Source organism: Poeciliopsis prolifica, unplaced genomic scaffold, assembly GCF_027474105.1.
Source record: "Poeciliopsis prolifica strain line A6 unplaced genomic scaffold, Auburn_PproV2 SCAFFOLD003, whole genome shotgun sequence".
NCBI lineage: Eukaryota > Metazoa > Chordata > Actinopteri > Cyprinodontiformes > Poeciliidae > Poeciliopsis > Poeciliopsis prolifica.
In genome coordinates this window covers 18,063,054-18,079,324 of record NW_026562378.1, presented here as the reverse complement: position 1 = coordinate 18,079,324, position 16,271 = coordinate 18,063,054, and the positions used below count along the sequence as shown (strand labels likewise).

The following is a 16,271-nucleotide window of genomic DNA, read 5'->3' as shown; positions in this document are numbered from 1 at the left end:
AGTTTATGTTTGTCTGTCATATGCAATTACATATCAATGTATTAACATTTTTAATTAAAATGAACCATTTAAGTGGTGTAAATCTTGGATTTTCTTTCCTAGACAATATTTGTTTGTGTGTTTTGGTTTTGGGTGGCTCTGGTGGGTGTCAGTGAAAGCCTCCTTGTGCACTTCCCTGTTTTGTGGCTATGGTGGAAAATTCTCCTTGGGGATTTGGATATACACACACACACACACACACACACACACACACACACACACACACACACACACACACACACACACACGCACACACACACACACACACACCACACACCCCCACACAAACACACACACACACACACACCCACACCCACACACACACACACACACACACACACACACACACACACCCCCCCCCCCACACACACACACACACACACTCACGCACGCAGGCACACATGCGCACCCGCGTACACAGCTTGAAAGCTTTGCAGTCAACACTTAATCAGTAAGTGAGGTCAACTCTCTCACACTTCATACAACGGGTGTACACAGATACACAAACACTCAGTCACTGAAGAAATAAAAACAGCAGCTCTCTCTCTCCCTCTCTGTGTCTCTCTCTTTCACACACACGCAAGCACACGCATACTGACACAGTTTGGGGCTGACTAACCAATCAGAGAGAAGTGGAGTAAGTCCCCCAAGAAGTGGGTGGGAGAGTTGCTGCAGCTGTTTCAGGACTCATAAAGTTTGCGTTGGTGGTTTGCAGAACTTTTCAGCTTACTACTCCTTTAAAACAACTTTCCTTTTCATCAACTTGATTTTTTTTTATTGAACTCTGGGGTCCATTAGATCAGAACCTGAGTGTGGAATGGCTGAACTGGTGCGAATTCGAAAGAAAAGGCTCCAAATACCTATCTCTAGGTAAGACGTAGGGTTTTCATTAATACAGATGAAATTAAACGCTTAAACTGAATTCAACATCTGCACATACTATAAGACAGAAAATGCTAAAGAGCTGAATTGGAGACACAGCAAATGTTCTTTCCCATAAGTTTCATATCTCTCCAGGTGGCGGTTTCTTGTTTAGCAGAAATGGAAACTTGTGACTCAAAAAAAAAACTCTGGTACAGATGTTTTCAGCAGATATTAAGTCTGCCACGTAGGAGCAAAGAACTAGATAGTATTTTTCTACCTTAGAAAGTCGCTTGCCTGCTGTTTGCTTTAGGTGTAAGTGGATTTCTTAGAAAAGTTCTTTATATCACTTGCTGCAGGCGTAAAAACTTGTCTTGCCCATGCCTTTGGTGTGGGAGGAAAAGCTGCTGCAGAAGTGGTGGGTCATGTGGTTTTTGTTTTGGTTACACACTGATGTACAATTGTAGGTAAGGGTCACAGCTCAAAGCTTTCTGTGTAATACATAATGCTGGGATGCATTTTAACAGCATAGGTTGGATGCAAATTCTTATGTATAATTTATTCATGTATAACAATAGTATTTTTTTTCTTGATCTACTTGCAAAAGACAGAGAAAGTGAAATGACTCTGCACCTTATCTTCCACACATTGCAACTAATACTATATCAGGATGACACAGCACAAACTTAAATTATCTGACAAAAGCGGATTTCTATTTATTTTCAATGCACATGGTTGTATGAGCGTTCTTGACTGGTAATCTCCAGCAAAAGTCCTGTCAGAGGTTCTCCACTTCTGGCCAGACAAAACAAAAAAGACTAGCTTATCAGGAGAGATTATGTGAGATTGAAAGTGAGCCGTAGCATTCTGAGGCATTCTATTTTTATGACTCCTCAGCTTTTGAAAGCTCTTGCCAGTGTGATAAACACTTGAAAAACCTGCAAGCATCTCATCCGCAGGAACTGGCTCCCATATATGGGCCCAGCGCAGTTTCAACGCCATATGGGTGGTTAATGAGAGTGTTTTAGAAAAATTATTAATGATAGATAATTGTTATGACAGTAAAAACGTCTTGTTTTGCAAACTGAGACACCTTTTTTTCTTTATCACGTGTCACATTTGAAATTAAGCCTAAAAACAGGAGGTGGTTAAAATGTAGGTGACACATGCTGCAAGCATTTGCTTTTTGTTCCACTGCAGGGGACTTATTTTTTTCCCCCTCAGTTCTCAGTCATAACGTGATTAAAAAGTTTCAAAACCAATTTGGAATGAGCAATTTGGCCTGAAAGGTCCTCAAAATTCAAGCAGGGTTATTTTTCTTTATTCAGTATATTCTGACTTAACCTTTGTTACATAATACCCTAAACAAGGGAATGTTTTCCCTCTCATGGAAAACTTGGCTCTGATGGTGCCCTTTTACCACCGGCTGTCTCTGGATAGTTTGACATTTATGTAATTTCCCAATGATTCATTTCTGCTTGTTGAGATTGCAGTGCACTTTTCACTCGATCATGGCAAAAAGAAAGAGCTGTCAATTTATAAAGCTTTTATTTTATTGAATTTCTCAAAGTTTAAGTTAATTTATAAAGGACTGCGTTATGCAATACAAAGTTCTTCAAAAGGTTTTTATTGTTCCTCCTTATCTCAACTGTTGTGAGCGCTGGTACATTTAGCTGGTCAATCTACCATTTCATTTAGCTGATATGAATTCCCCAGAGCTTGATTGTAATTTCTGTTTTCAGGCTGAGAAGCATGCTAAAGCAGATTGAGGAGAAGGATGTCGATTTTGAAGAAATAAAAAAAAATTTGGATTTCACAGCATCGTTACTGGAGGCAGTATATCTTGATGGATCAAGGTAAGACAATAAATAGAAATTCAAAGAGGATCCTACTATTCAGTTAATTGAGAGGAAACAAGAGGAAACAAGGTCACCAGTCAGTCACTCTTTACAATTAAAAAAAAAATACTCCAAACTTCATTGGACTTAAATATGTATTAAATATGTCCTAAACTGACATTTTACACAACGATCATGTAATTTTGAAAAAAAAAGGAAAAAAAATCCTTATTGAAATTACATTTTACAATTTTCAAGACTTATTCTCTTGTGATTCTTAATTTCTGAGCCTTTTGAACTTGATGTGTTGAAAGAGTCTGCAAGCTATTTGAGGCTCTTAACATATTTAAAATTCAAAATTGCAATGGGACACTTTCACAGCATGAACTACAAGCCGCTGATCAAGAACAATCAAGACAGGTTGATGGTGATTTTTCATCTTCTTCTGTGTAAAAAGGGCTAATGTCAGTCTCACTTTCCATCTCAGTCTTGTTGGAGTAAAACTGGCAAGATTATCTGCAAATGCAAATTTACATTTACCAATAAAAAACTCCTCAGAAGTATCTGTGATTCACAAAACTACGGGAGCCTTCAAATCACAGTAGCACTCATTATGTAAGGTTGTTATGTGTCGATTCTGTCGACCCACCTCGGCTGCTCACCAGACCGATCCTAGTCAAAGTGTGTGGAGTTTTTTGGAAATGGTTCAAATAAACTGTGCAATTAATTGGTAAAATAGAAAATAAATTATTTGCTCAAATTGCTGTTTAAGATGTGGTCTGATGTCCAAAGTAGCACTTATTATTATGTAGCTGCAGCTTTGGCTTTATGAAGATTACAATGCGTAGGCAAAATAAAGCTATAGGGCTGCAAAAATTTATGGATTTAGGCATAATTTAAAAATACTGTCCTAAAATGCATCTTCAGTGAAAACTAAAATCTACAAATAATCCTGCAGCTCAACTTGATTTACTTTACAGCTGAGGAGACCACAATCCTTATCAAGGTTATCAAGGCACGTCAACAGGTCCATGATGCTTGTTAAAAAAACAATCCTTTGGTGCACCACACCAAGAGGACACCCCCAATATTTTAACAGCTGCACCAAAGGTCAGGGTTACAAATGTACAAATAAAAAAATCTGTGTCGGCAATATGGTTGTCTCTGCTACGCCAGTATTAACTCCTGGACATCAGAATCAACAGCAGGATTTCTCTAAATAATAATCACATGTTCCCTTGTAAACATTTTAAAAACAGATTATCTCAAATGTTATTTGTATCGACATGTGAAGCACCTCAGGACATTCATAGAACAGCTTTGGTTTTACAGTAAGTTATTGTATTACGTTGTTTGCTCACTTTCTACCATTTGTTTACAGTTGTATCTCCAGTGTTTCTAAGTTCAGATGTATGAATCATAAAACTATAAAATCTTGAAAAGTCTAGATAAAAAAGGTTTTACCATGACTTAGGTTCTGGATGTTTCATAGATTTGCACACCAACTAAGTTTGAGGGGATGATATGAGCACTCAAGACTACTTCAGACAATAAAACTCTGCATCAGTTTGAAAGAAGGATCATGCATCACTTGCAAAGGACTGATAGCTGACAGCTGGTGGAACTGCATGACACCAACAATTTCTCCTACTTGCTCAAAACAAAAGGTAGAGACCCCAGGAACCCTGCTGACACTGTTGGAAACATGCAGTCTAATCCTGTACCTGTCACCTGGGAGGAGTGAGTGGCTGTCTGTGTGAAATGCAGACAAGAAGAGTGCATATTTTTCATGAGCCAAGGTTTTGCTTGTTATTCAATACGTTGACCTTTGCGATCAGAAATTAGTCCAATGAGAACAGATTGTTCCTTTATTATTTTTTGATCTTACTCCTGTTTCCGTCCAAATAATCAATGTGTGATCTTAGACAGTGTCTGGAATCAGAGGACGATCTTCAGCAGCTGCAGTCAGACGGGGTGCCATCGGAGGTCACTGACTGGCTGGCATCCACCTTCACCCAGAGGATTCGACGGCCTTTGAGACGTTCAGATGAGAAGCCCAAGTTTCGCAGCATTGTGCATGCAGTACAGGCTGGCATATTTGTGGAGAGGTATGTTAGTTCAAACTTTCCATTTGGACCTGTGTCACCAAATCAAGGATATAAGTGGGTGTTTTGCAAACAGCACAACCTCCTGCAGGAAACCAACAGTACCACTTGGCTGTATTCTTTAAGCCATTTTGCTAAAGCTGTGAATTATTTGTTTCCTGTCTTAGTGTTCTGACTCGTAACATTCATTAAGTTCATTTTACAACTGCAGATTTAAACTGTGAAACATTAGCCTTCATTTATTTCCTGGAAAACATTCTTACACTGAGAACAGGGGCTTTAGGAGATTAGTATAAACACCTCCTGAGTCAAGTTTGCTGCACAATGTCAACATCTGAACTTTAACTGAACTCAACATAAACACTGCATTATTCCAGGATGTTCAAGAGGGCCTACACAGCAACTATGCCAGACCAACCTGAGGCAGTCGTAAACTGCCTTAGGGTAAGTCCACACTAATCTGCTACCTCAGAGTGTGCAGCATGTTTATTTGACAAATGGCACATTCTTAGAAAAAGGATCAGTGCAGGTATGCTCCAGTGGGGCTGCCACTTTTTCCCTCTTTCTCTTCAGGATGTGGACCGTTGGAGCTTTGATGTTTTTGCTCTGAACTCCGCTAGCTCTGATCACGCACTACAAACTCTGTTCTTTGAACTGATCACAAGATATGACCTCAACAGCCGCTTTAAGGTCTGTAACTGATGCTGTATCGAGCTGACTTTTAGCAAATTTATTTTTAATATGCAAGCATGACATTGGACAAAACGTCCCTCAGAGACATGAACTCTCACTACTAATTGTTTGTAATATGTAGAAAATATTCAGATAGAAGGATTGTTCCATTTTATAGTACTTGAAAATGATCTTTGTATCATGTGCACCTTTTAACATTTTTACCTAATTCAGGTTGTTTTCTGAGTTTAATCCAGGCACAAATGTTAATTGATTACATAACGCTTTCTCTAGATTCCCATCTCATGCCTGACTGAATTTCTATCTGCCCTGGAAAAAGGATACTGCAAATACAGCAATCCCTATCACAACCTCGTTCATGCGGCCGATGTGACTCAGACCATGCACTGTCTGCTGCTGCGCTCTGGACTCGTGGTACAGTTCACTCAAAATTATCACTGACTCCACCCACTTTATTTCAATCGTCTGTTTTCGGAGGGATATTTGTGGCTAATATCGCCCACAAAACTCATCTTTCTGTTTACCTATGTACGTTTACCAAAATTCTCTGTTTTACATTTTGTCTGTGATTCAGAAATAAGAACACATTACATAACACGCATCAATGAAATTATATTTTTCTAAGTTTTTTTTTGTATTCAGAAGAACCCCTCTGATTTATCCTTTGAGTGTCAGACTCAATAAATGATCCATGATTTCTGGGTCAGCACTGAGTGGCTTCAAGAGAATTTATTTCAAAGTGGTGCTTTCAATAGCGTGATCCTCAACTGAATGTAGAATTAAAACACTCAGCATTCAAAAACATTTTTATAAAAGCACTCCTTAGAGCCAAAATAGGAATCAGGGATTCTTATTGGCAAAATTGTGTCAGAAGTTGTGACTGACTTGAATTGAAAAGGGTTTGTTCATTTTTTCATCTATTAACTACGTAGTTCTTTAAAGAGGGCTTGGATGGAAAAATCAAATTTCAGCCAGCATGTTAATAGAATGCCCCCCAAAATTTGAGTTTTTCCATACATTTTCTTTCCATTTCCCAGAAAAATCATAGCAAATTCTTGGTTATTCTGATGTTTCTTCTTTTTTGTCTTGTCTGAAAAGCTTCTTCTTATGTTGTTCAGAACTGAGATGTTGCTTATCCATTAATTGTGTCCCTTTTGTTCACCAAGCACTGGCTGACAGAGCTTGAAGTGATGGCTTCTCTGTTTGCTGCAGCCATTCACGACTTCGAACACACTGGAACCACAAACAACTTTCACATCCACACAAGGTTGGCTTTATTTATTTTTTGGCTTTTATTTATTTTTTGGCTTTATTATATATTTATTATCTATTATAAACCTTGCGTATTGTTTGTAAAGTGCCTGTTGCATAAATGTCACATCCTGTTATGAAACTTTAGAACAGAGCTAGAGATAGAAGTAGATTTAGAAATAGTAAGGACAACTATATACATATAGCTTTTAAGGAATTTCGGGAATGAGATGAGATCTTTCTAAAGCAAACATGGCTTCATGGAGGGAAATACAGTATTTTTAGATTTTTCCAACACAGCCTCCAAGCACCCATTTTCAGTGCTTCTTATTTTGGGAATACAATAAGAAACATGAGGATGTCTGTCTACAATAATCATACATTACATCATAAGGATTAAATTACATCTTAATGAGGGTAACATAAACACTTTCAGTACTGAAAAAGTAATATAAGAATGTAAAAGTCATATAAGAATATAGTTTATTAGACAAGAATAATGTTGCAGTGTAATTATTATTCTTATAGGATTTTTTTAATGCTTTTAAAATATTTTCTGAATTGCTTTACTTTTCTATGCTTACCTCTATGTCAGTCATGCTTCCTTGGCATTATGTTTGTGATCAGTTGTTGCAGACATCAAATTGTGATTAACATAATAGAGTGCCTTGGAAAAATAATGTTCTTTTTGTCCAATGTAATATTGTTATGTTGGTTTATTGCTGTCAGTCAATAGTTACTGTTAACTTTTCTACTTTCAGTATTCTCCCCTTTAAAATAACAGGATGCTTTACAATAAAAGCAAAAACTGCCTTTGTTTGCTAAAAGTGTAGATCTCCAAACATATAGTCCTTCTTTTCCAATTATTTCTTTAAGTGTAAAGTTTTTCAGAGGCTCTGAAATAAAACCTTCTTGTTAATGGTTTGTGTCTGTAAAGCACTTTATCAAGTCCAGACTGTCATGTGAAGCTTTTATTCACCTAACCTCAAGGCGGGTGAAATGTCTTACCCAAGGACACAATGGCCAAGGTGGGTGGAACAGGAATCTTACCAGCAACCCTCTAATTGCAGGGTGAACTCCTGACACCGTCACCTCCATCGTCCTGATTAGAAAATTTCACATAATCTCCTTTAATTCAAATTTTAAGACCCTAACATGAAGCAGGTAATCAAATAATTTGCTAATTATCTTTATAATAGTGAGTCATTCATGCACATGGCTGACCTTTTTTCCCAACATTTCAAGCTCTCTTCAGTGTGAAAGTCATCATTATAGTTTTGCAGTCACAGTTATTTAATTGCTCCCTAAGGTTTTTACTTTTAATCACATTTTCCAAACTCTTAAAACCAAACAGTCCCTTTACTGTTTGACTGTGTCTTTATTCATTTAAGCATTTTAAAGCCTTGATAGCACAAGATTTTCTGTTTGTTGCCAATTCGTCTGTATATTTCTGTCTGTGTTCCAGATCAGAGTTTGCTCTGATTTACAATGACAGAGCTGTGCAGGAAAGTCATCACCTAAGTGCAGCATTCCGCCTGCTGCAAGACGACCAGATGAACATCTTCATTAATTTGACACGAGAAGAGTGGATGTAAGATAATTGCATTTATTCTATATTAAAATTGATCAACATTTATAGTTAATTTTGAGAGAACAGGAAAGATAAAATGTAGGTAGATCATACTGCATAATGAAACAAGCCGAGCATAATGTTTTTTACACTGGTTGTCAAAAGAGGGGCTGTGACATTTCTACTTTATTGTCAACTAAAAAATAAACAGATCTCAACTGACTTTATGATTGATATTAGCTGACTACTTTAATGCATTAAACATGACAGGCCTTTATCATAGCTATACTATTGTCGATTACCCAAAGCAGCAGTGAAATGATTCCTGTAACAACATAGGCTGCAAAGCTAGAGAGAGGAAGAAGCTATCACCCCAAAGGCAACATGAAATGTGAACTGGAACAGGCCCTATCGTCTAAAACAACTAAAATAGAAGTGTTTGACCATAATGTTACATTTGGAGAAAAAAGAGGAAGTTTGTGAGTGTGAGAACCTCAGTGGCAAGCTGTTGTGGCTGTTTTGTTTTTTTCTGCAGAACATTCTAGTGCACTTCACAAGCTGAGTGAGGTAATGAATAGGTAAAATTATGGAGAAATGTTGAACCATCATCACAAGATTTCAGCCACAACTGGGTCTCCCTAATGGATAAAGATCTTATTAATTAAACTGACAAATTGATTACAAAGTGGGTCTAGGACAGAAAGGCCTGATCTCAGTCCCACAGAAAATTTGTTGGCAGAACTGAAGTAGCGTGTTTAAGAAAGATGGCTCACAATTGTCAATAAATTACATCAGTTCTTACACTACCACGTTACATTCACCTTAAATTTTCTAAGAGTCTGTAAAGGATAATTTTATAATAACGAGCTGTTCACTAGCAACTAAGTCTGCATCTACGTCTCTCAGATATTGTTAATGATATTGCAATGCTGAGTTTCCATTACAGTAAAGACTAATGCCTAACTTTAAGGCAAAACTGATGCCTCCTAAACATCATCAGTGGAGTTTGTGTCGGGAAATAATTTACAACATCCACACCGTCTGCATTAATGGAGTCATTTGTTTCATACTTCACACACCCGGTGTGTCTGTAATATTCACTGTGGAGCTGTGCAGGAATAAACGCAGCAGCATGCCGCAACAGGCTCCTTTTGCAGTTAGTGTTACCATGAGAACAAGGAAATCCATCAGTAAAGTTAAAAAGGTTACAACCTCACAGAGTCCTCCCGCCTGCCACTTTTACTTTATATGGTTCTGTCACATCATTCAAGGCCGGCCAGTTAACTGCAAGTCTGTGTATGTCTGTGTGTGTTTACAGGGAGATGCGATCACTTGTTGTAGAGATGGTTTTGGCCACTGACATGTCCTCCCACCTACTTCAAGTAAAAGCAATGAAATCTTGTCTACAACAACAAGAGCGGTAGGTGCAAAACCCAGAATTTATGTATTGGCTCTTTAGAGGCGTTTGAAATGTTTCAAACAAAAATCTGGATGAAAGCACTGTGTATCTTATACTTACTGAACTGTGTCAGAGCTGCTTTTCTGCTTTCTCTGCAGGCAGCATAAACAAAGTATTATGCTTTTTCCATCAGGATGGATAAGCCCAAAGCGTTGTCTCTGTTACTGCACACGGCTGACATCAGCCATCCATCCAAGCCCTGGGCCCTGCACTCTCGCTGGACCAAAGCCTTAATGGAGGAGTTTTTCAGACAGGTAAGCATCTGAATAGACCTAATCTAACACAAGCTTTTTTTTTTTTTTTTTTTTTCCTTTTCACCTCCTAATTTAAATGATCACAATTAGATTTTGGCTCAAGTAATTTGATTTCATCATTTGCAACAGAGGGATTCCTAGAAAGCTGTCATGTTCACCCTGGATAAAATGAAAGTTCAAAGTTGTGGAAATATCACTCAATCTTTTTTCACTAGTTCACATGACCAAGTTTCAATGCTGTCATGTGATAAGAACTTTGTAAATCTAGATCTACAAGTAAAAAGGGCAGTAAGATTTCCTATTATTTAAAAAAACAAATGTTGTCTGAAAACTCACCGACTGATGACTGATAACTGATAACTATAACTTTATAAACATTTTCCACTATCTCTCCAATTGTTTCCTGTTTTGTCTGATGTCCACCATATGTTGCTAAAGAGGCTAACCTGTGATATAAGACTTTTAGTTTTGGAAATGTAAAACATGTTTGAATTCTTCCTTTGAATCTTTTATTTCTTTTGTTAGTGGATTTTCTGTACTGAGAAAATGAGTTTTCTTGTTTCACAGTCTGAAAAACCTTCAGGAATAATATTGAGTTTATGTTTTGTTGTCTTTATAAAGTCTGGTAATCGCTGGGATTTATTTAAGAATTTCCTTTGGTATGGTTTGAAGCAACGTTATTGCAGGAAATGACAAAAATAGACTAGAGCACCAGGGTACAACTGGACCATTAAAACTCTACACAGTTGAGATGCACTCTACTTTAGTTTAACGTTTGAAATGTTTACAATAATTTTGCAAGCTTTTCATCATTATATTTATGGCACTTGTCTTAACTACAGTGTAATTATTCACCGTATGTAAATACAAGAAAGTCAGTCTATATAAATGTGTGCATCTGGAAATGAGTGACAGTTTACAAACAAAGCAAAACATATTTTGCTTAAAGGCTACCTCAACTTGAATCTGATGTGAGACTTGTAATTATTTTGACAGTTTTTTTTTTTTTTTTTTGACAGATGTTGGGCAGGTTTTCTATCTCTGTGAAAACAAGATGTGGAAACTCTGAATAGGCTCTTTTGTACCTCTAAAAATACAGAACCGCCTGCTCACAAAATGCTCCGTCTAAAAGTTTCAGTTGGTGTTTGTTGGAATAAGCTAACCTTAGAAAGTTATTTTCAGGTCATGTGTGGGATGTCATTGAATCTTCTCTTGTTCTCTCTATCTTTGTGAGGGCGATAGAGAGGCAGAGCTCGGCCTTCCCTTCTCTCCACTGTGTGATCGAAAAAGTACCTTAATAGCCGAGTCCCAAATAGGTATGACTCAATTATGTTCCTGTCTTTTAAGCTGGATATACTTGTTGTCCACAATGCATCTGCAGAAGAACAAACACATGCTCTCATTTGCCAGGTTTTTCGTTTGTCATTATTTTTCAAAATTGAAGAAGCCTGTAGCTTCATGATACTTTCTTGCAATGCAAGCATTATTGCATTAACTGAGGTCTAAACATTTACTTTGAACTTCTAAATGTTTATTTTTACTGATGCAAAAGGTACTTTATGAACACATCAGCTCTCGTCACCTTCATAAATCCCCACCTGTTGAACTTTTTAAAATATTTTCACATTAAAAATTTGCCTTTATAATTTGCCCAAAGAGTAAATAATCAACCTGTTTGTGATTTAACCAGTATAAAAAACAGCTGTTCTGTGTGTGGTTTGTTGGCAGACATTTGTGAACAAACAGCTTCATAAAGACTGTGGCAAAGCCTGAAATGTGGCGTTTACAGATTTTTTTATTATTTGTAAAAATTTTGAAAATTGTGCAACAATTCTCTTCTATCTCAGAATTAAGAACTACAATGTGTTTGTGTGCAACTCATAATCCCAGTAGTTCAAAATAGATTAATTATAATGTGATGTACTGTAGATACCTCAGTAACTATATGCTGACGTTTGTTCTTGCAGGTTTCATTGACTTCATTGTGTATCCTACATTTTCCCTATTGACGGACATGGCAGAGAAAATTGTTATTCCTTTGGTGGAGGAAAACCCAGGTCCCCCAGATCCCTGCAACAGACACAGGTACTGTAGGAAAAAACATCTGTAAAGTAAATAATCTGGTGGAAGAAAGGAGAGGGGTGGAAATATTCAGAAAAATTAAACCTAAAATAGACTGAACATGTAGTAATAGAGATTAAAGAAACCATGCCAAAATGTTGTTAAGCCTACAGATTAATGTATAACAAAACAGAATTACATATAAGTAAAACAAGGCATATTTCAACTTTTTCTCAGTGAGTAAACTGTAAAATTATGAATGAAGTTACATTTGATTCTTAAGTTGGATCATAATGTAACGGCTTTCCAGAGTTGTTATATTTGAAACATGAAGGTTTGGATTTAAATTCATATTAAACAGGGCTGGGTTAATATGTAGAAACCACAAGAAACAAGCTTTAGGGAGAGACAAAAAGTATTAACAAAACCTAAATGCTTCTTTCACACTTACTAGTCTTGTGAGATACGTCATTAAAAGCTTTAAAAGTTTATTTGTCTTGAAATATGGTCTTTGACTTGTTTTGCATTTATTATATAAATTCAACCATAGCTTGAATTTTAAGTGAACCAAATGCAAACATTTTTGACAGAGATACTTGGTCATAACATTTTAGAGATCTATGATTATTACCAAAGCCAGAATGCTTTTCCGGTAAAAGTTGTTGCAGACCACAAGCAAAGAAGTGAGACACTTGTCTCTTTCTCAGCAGAAATAACTTAGAAACTTAAAGGCCCCAACGTACTCGGACACACTTCAGTCCGTGCAAGCATAATTTTTATGACCTCGTAGGCATACTCGGTGTCATACAATAAACCACCCGGTGGAAAACAGTGTTCATATCAACCTGTTTTTCATGTTACACCGGCCTGTTAAGGTTCAGAATAAGGGTTATGTGAGTTCATATTGTTTCAAAGTTAACATCAACATGATAAAAGTCAACATAAAGTTGTCATGGGGATGTGATAGACATGTAAGCGAAAATGCTTGACAGCAACAAGCTTTATAAATTCCTGCCGATATTGACACGGTGAATTATGCAGAATTCTATGAACAAAAAATAAGACATCATGCCAGACTTCTTTATAGCAGAGCAGAGAGGTGGTCCAATAAGTTGAGCCTGACTTTTCTCTTTTTTTCTCGAACAATGGCGAGGAAAGAATGATCGGGTTTGTGCTCAATTTCCATTGCTGCACAAATTATTACACCGATCACAGTTGTGCTTGATATGTGACTGCCATTCTCTGTGCCGCACTGAGAGGTGAGTTAAGGCACAGCACGCCTCAGTATGTGGGGGCCTTTAGACTGTAGTCTCCTTCACAATAACATTATCTGCACTGTCGACAAAATGTACCCGATCCAAGCCTGAGAACGACAGCTGCTGACAAAGGGAAGTCCGAACTGAGCGAGACACGGCAGACAATTTTACCCCACATTTACATGCTCTGAAAGAAAGAGGATGTGACAGTATGTAAATTAGATTTTGTTTAGTTGCTGTTCAACGGAATTGAATGTAAAGAGGGTATCAATGCACAGAAATGAGGCCATCAATAAATAAAAACAAACAAAACAACAACAAAAAAACTGACCGATAATTTATTCTTGACTGAACTTAATTGTCTGAGTATTTTTTAAAAGAAAAATAAGGATAAATTAAGACATGGAAATATTTATGTTTATTGTAAAAATTAATGAAAGATAGACATATTTTATCTTTTGGCCTAACAAGATAAAATGCAATTCTCTTGCGATCCTAACTTTCTGTTTACTCCCTTTCTCCTACAGGTCAAAATTGAGCAGCCCAAACAAAATCCCCAAAACGAAGCAAATTAATTGAATTTTAAATCCAAACTCTACCTTGCATGATGAAATAATGTTATTTATCAATTCAACTGAATTCATTTTTTCTCATTTACTTTTGTTATGCAATACAAAAAGTCGATCAACAATATTGCACTCTTTTTCTTTTCTTTCTTTTTTCCCCAAGCCAAATGTTCCAGCAGTTTTCTTTTACACTTTAAAGGTTTATTATTGTAATTATATAAATGTGAATTAATTACTTCTGAATAAATTATACTGGAAAGGGACAAAAATCAATTTGGAACTGTTTTGTCAATGGTTCATTCCTTTATAGTATTTTAGGAATTGAATTATAAAAAATTATACAAATACTGGGAAATTTACTTATAGAAAAGTCCATGATTTAATTGTTTGTCGCATATTTAAAGATCTTCCTCTATTTCTTCAGTGGGAAAACAATGTATGATTGATCTATTCCTGGGACGTCCATATAAAAGTCTGGACTGCTTTAGTGTTCAGGATTCATTTGAATGTCAGCATGAAAATCAATTGTTATTTGCTCTCAGTAATCTCTGGAAGGAGAGCTCCAGGGGTCTGCAGTGGAGTCTGGCACACATCACAGCTGAGCTGGTGAGCTTTCGCTCGACTTGGACTCGACACACAGAAGACAACAAGCTCAAATGGAAAGAGAGTGGCTCAAATGGTAGGTTTCTGTGTATGGCTGCTTTCTCTAAAAGCACATACTTCACAAAAAGAACAAAAATATAGGCACTTTTGTAATGCTTTTTTTTAAGTAATTCAACTCTGACATGTTTTCTTTTGATGTAAAAAAATAATTCATGGTACCAGAAATGCAATTTTGAAAACTTCTTCTGCAGTCTGATAGATGATTTGTTGTAAAAAAAAAAATATCCCCCATCCTGGCAAAGCTGAAGCATCTTGGCTCCATCCCTTTGATTTGATTTGTTATCTTAATTCATTTTGGAGTGATCTCATGCTGAGATTAACAGATAAACGTTCTTTGTTTTTCTTTCAGCTTATCAAAATTTTCCAATGCCTTTTCCAACCTTTTATTTCCTCCAGGATTTTCTGACTCCAGCGTTACAAAAGAACAACGATCCATGGAGGAGGAGCAGTCAGAAAAATCTCTGCAAGACAGCAGTGAAAATACAAAACAGTAGAAGAGACATTCTTATGATTTGGGCTTGTTACCAAGAATTTCTACACTGTTAAACTGAGGCTGGGAATCACTTTTTGTAAAAAGCACACAATTTTTTGTTGTAATGTGTGGCAGAAAAGGAGGCATGATTAGACTTAAGGTCATCTTCCAAAGGTAAGATGATGTGCAATACATACTATGTCATTGTGTCTTATTTCAAGAGTAAGAAGTACACCACAGTAATTTAAATGGAAAGTCGACATGCTGGTCATGTCATTTAGTTGTCAGACATTTTAATTTAAATTTCCACTTAAACACAACATTTTTTTCCAGTTGTAGTTATAGAACTACACAGACATATTTATCTTGCATTAAACTCTAAACATACATCATTTTGACTTATGTGACTTATTTAACAGTTTCTATGGGGGCTGAGTGCAGTACTTTTACTTATTTTGCACCAGTTTTCAGATTTATAATGCCTGGTTTCAAATTCTGGCCTTTTACTTTTTATATATTTCTAACATTTAAATTGGTGGTTTGCTAATATTTATCTGAAGTAACCACGTGGAGGTATTTGGTGGAAAGTATTTGTACCTTGTAACTGTGAAGTCAGATAGAACTGGGTGTGAGTAATTCTATTAGTGTAGAACAATTTAGCCCAGGTTTCAAGTGTCAAAACTTTGTAGTTCTGACACTTCAAAGTAAGGTTTTACTTTGTAGTTAATACAACTTTTAAATACACTCAAGGTATAATCAGGTGAAATCACCATTTAGCTCTTTCCCAAGGCAGACTAAAACTAGAAGCCACTTTCAACTTTGCATGACTCTGTATGATTTTGAGGCCTCTCCGTTCTGTTAAATAAACATTTAATAAATATTTATCCATAAACTTGTAAAGAGTTTATGCAATGTTTGGTGATTTAATATGTGCTGAAAGGCTGATGGATAGCTGCAAGATGCCAACAAAACTCTCAGTCTCCACAATTTTAAGCAAGGTGTTTTTACAGTTTGTTAATACTGAGTCTAACAACGCCTCCTGCTGTACGGGCATACTAATTACCCACAAGTCACATATTTTTGCTCCACTATCGACATTACAAATGTAGCAAAAGGGACTTGTGCTTCAGAATTTAGAGGAGAAGCTGATGTTTTGTAATAATATATTAACATTTAAACACCC

At 36.6% G+C, this 16,271-nt stretch overlaps 1 protein-coding gene across 1 annotated transcript; it reads left to right on the top strand.

The window, feature by feature from the left end:
- The first annotated feature begins 752 nt into the window (after positions 1–752).
- On the top strand, positions 753–15,988 carry LOC129358148 (dual specificity calcium/calmodulin-dependent 3',5'-cyclic nucleotide phosphodiesterase 1B-like). The gene is made up of 14 exons (XM_055027012.1): positions 753–909; positions 2,643–2,756; positions 4,664–4,846; positions 5,221–5,287; positions 5,417–5,533; positions 5,810–5,950; positions 6,703–6,803; positions 8,253–8,378; positions 9,676–9,777; positions 9,950–10,070; positions 11,305–11,386; positions 12,038–12,155; positions 14,496–14,632; positions 15,013–15,988. Exons 1-14 carry the CDS (start codon positions 857–859, stop codon positions 15,108–15,110), a joined length of 1,560 nt encoding a protein of 519 aa, XP_054882987.1. The 5' UTR covers positions 753–856; the 3' UTR covers positions 15,111–15,988.
- The last annotated feature ends 283 nt before the right edge of the window (positions 15,989–16,271 follow it).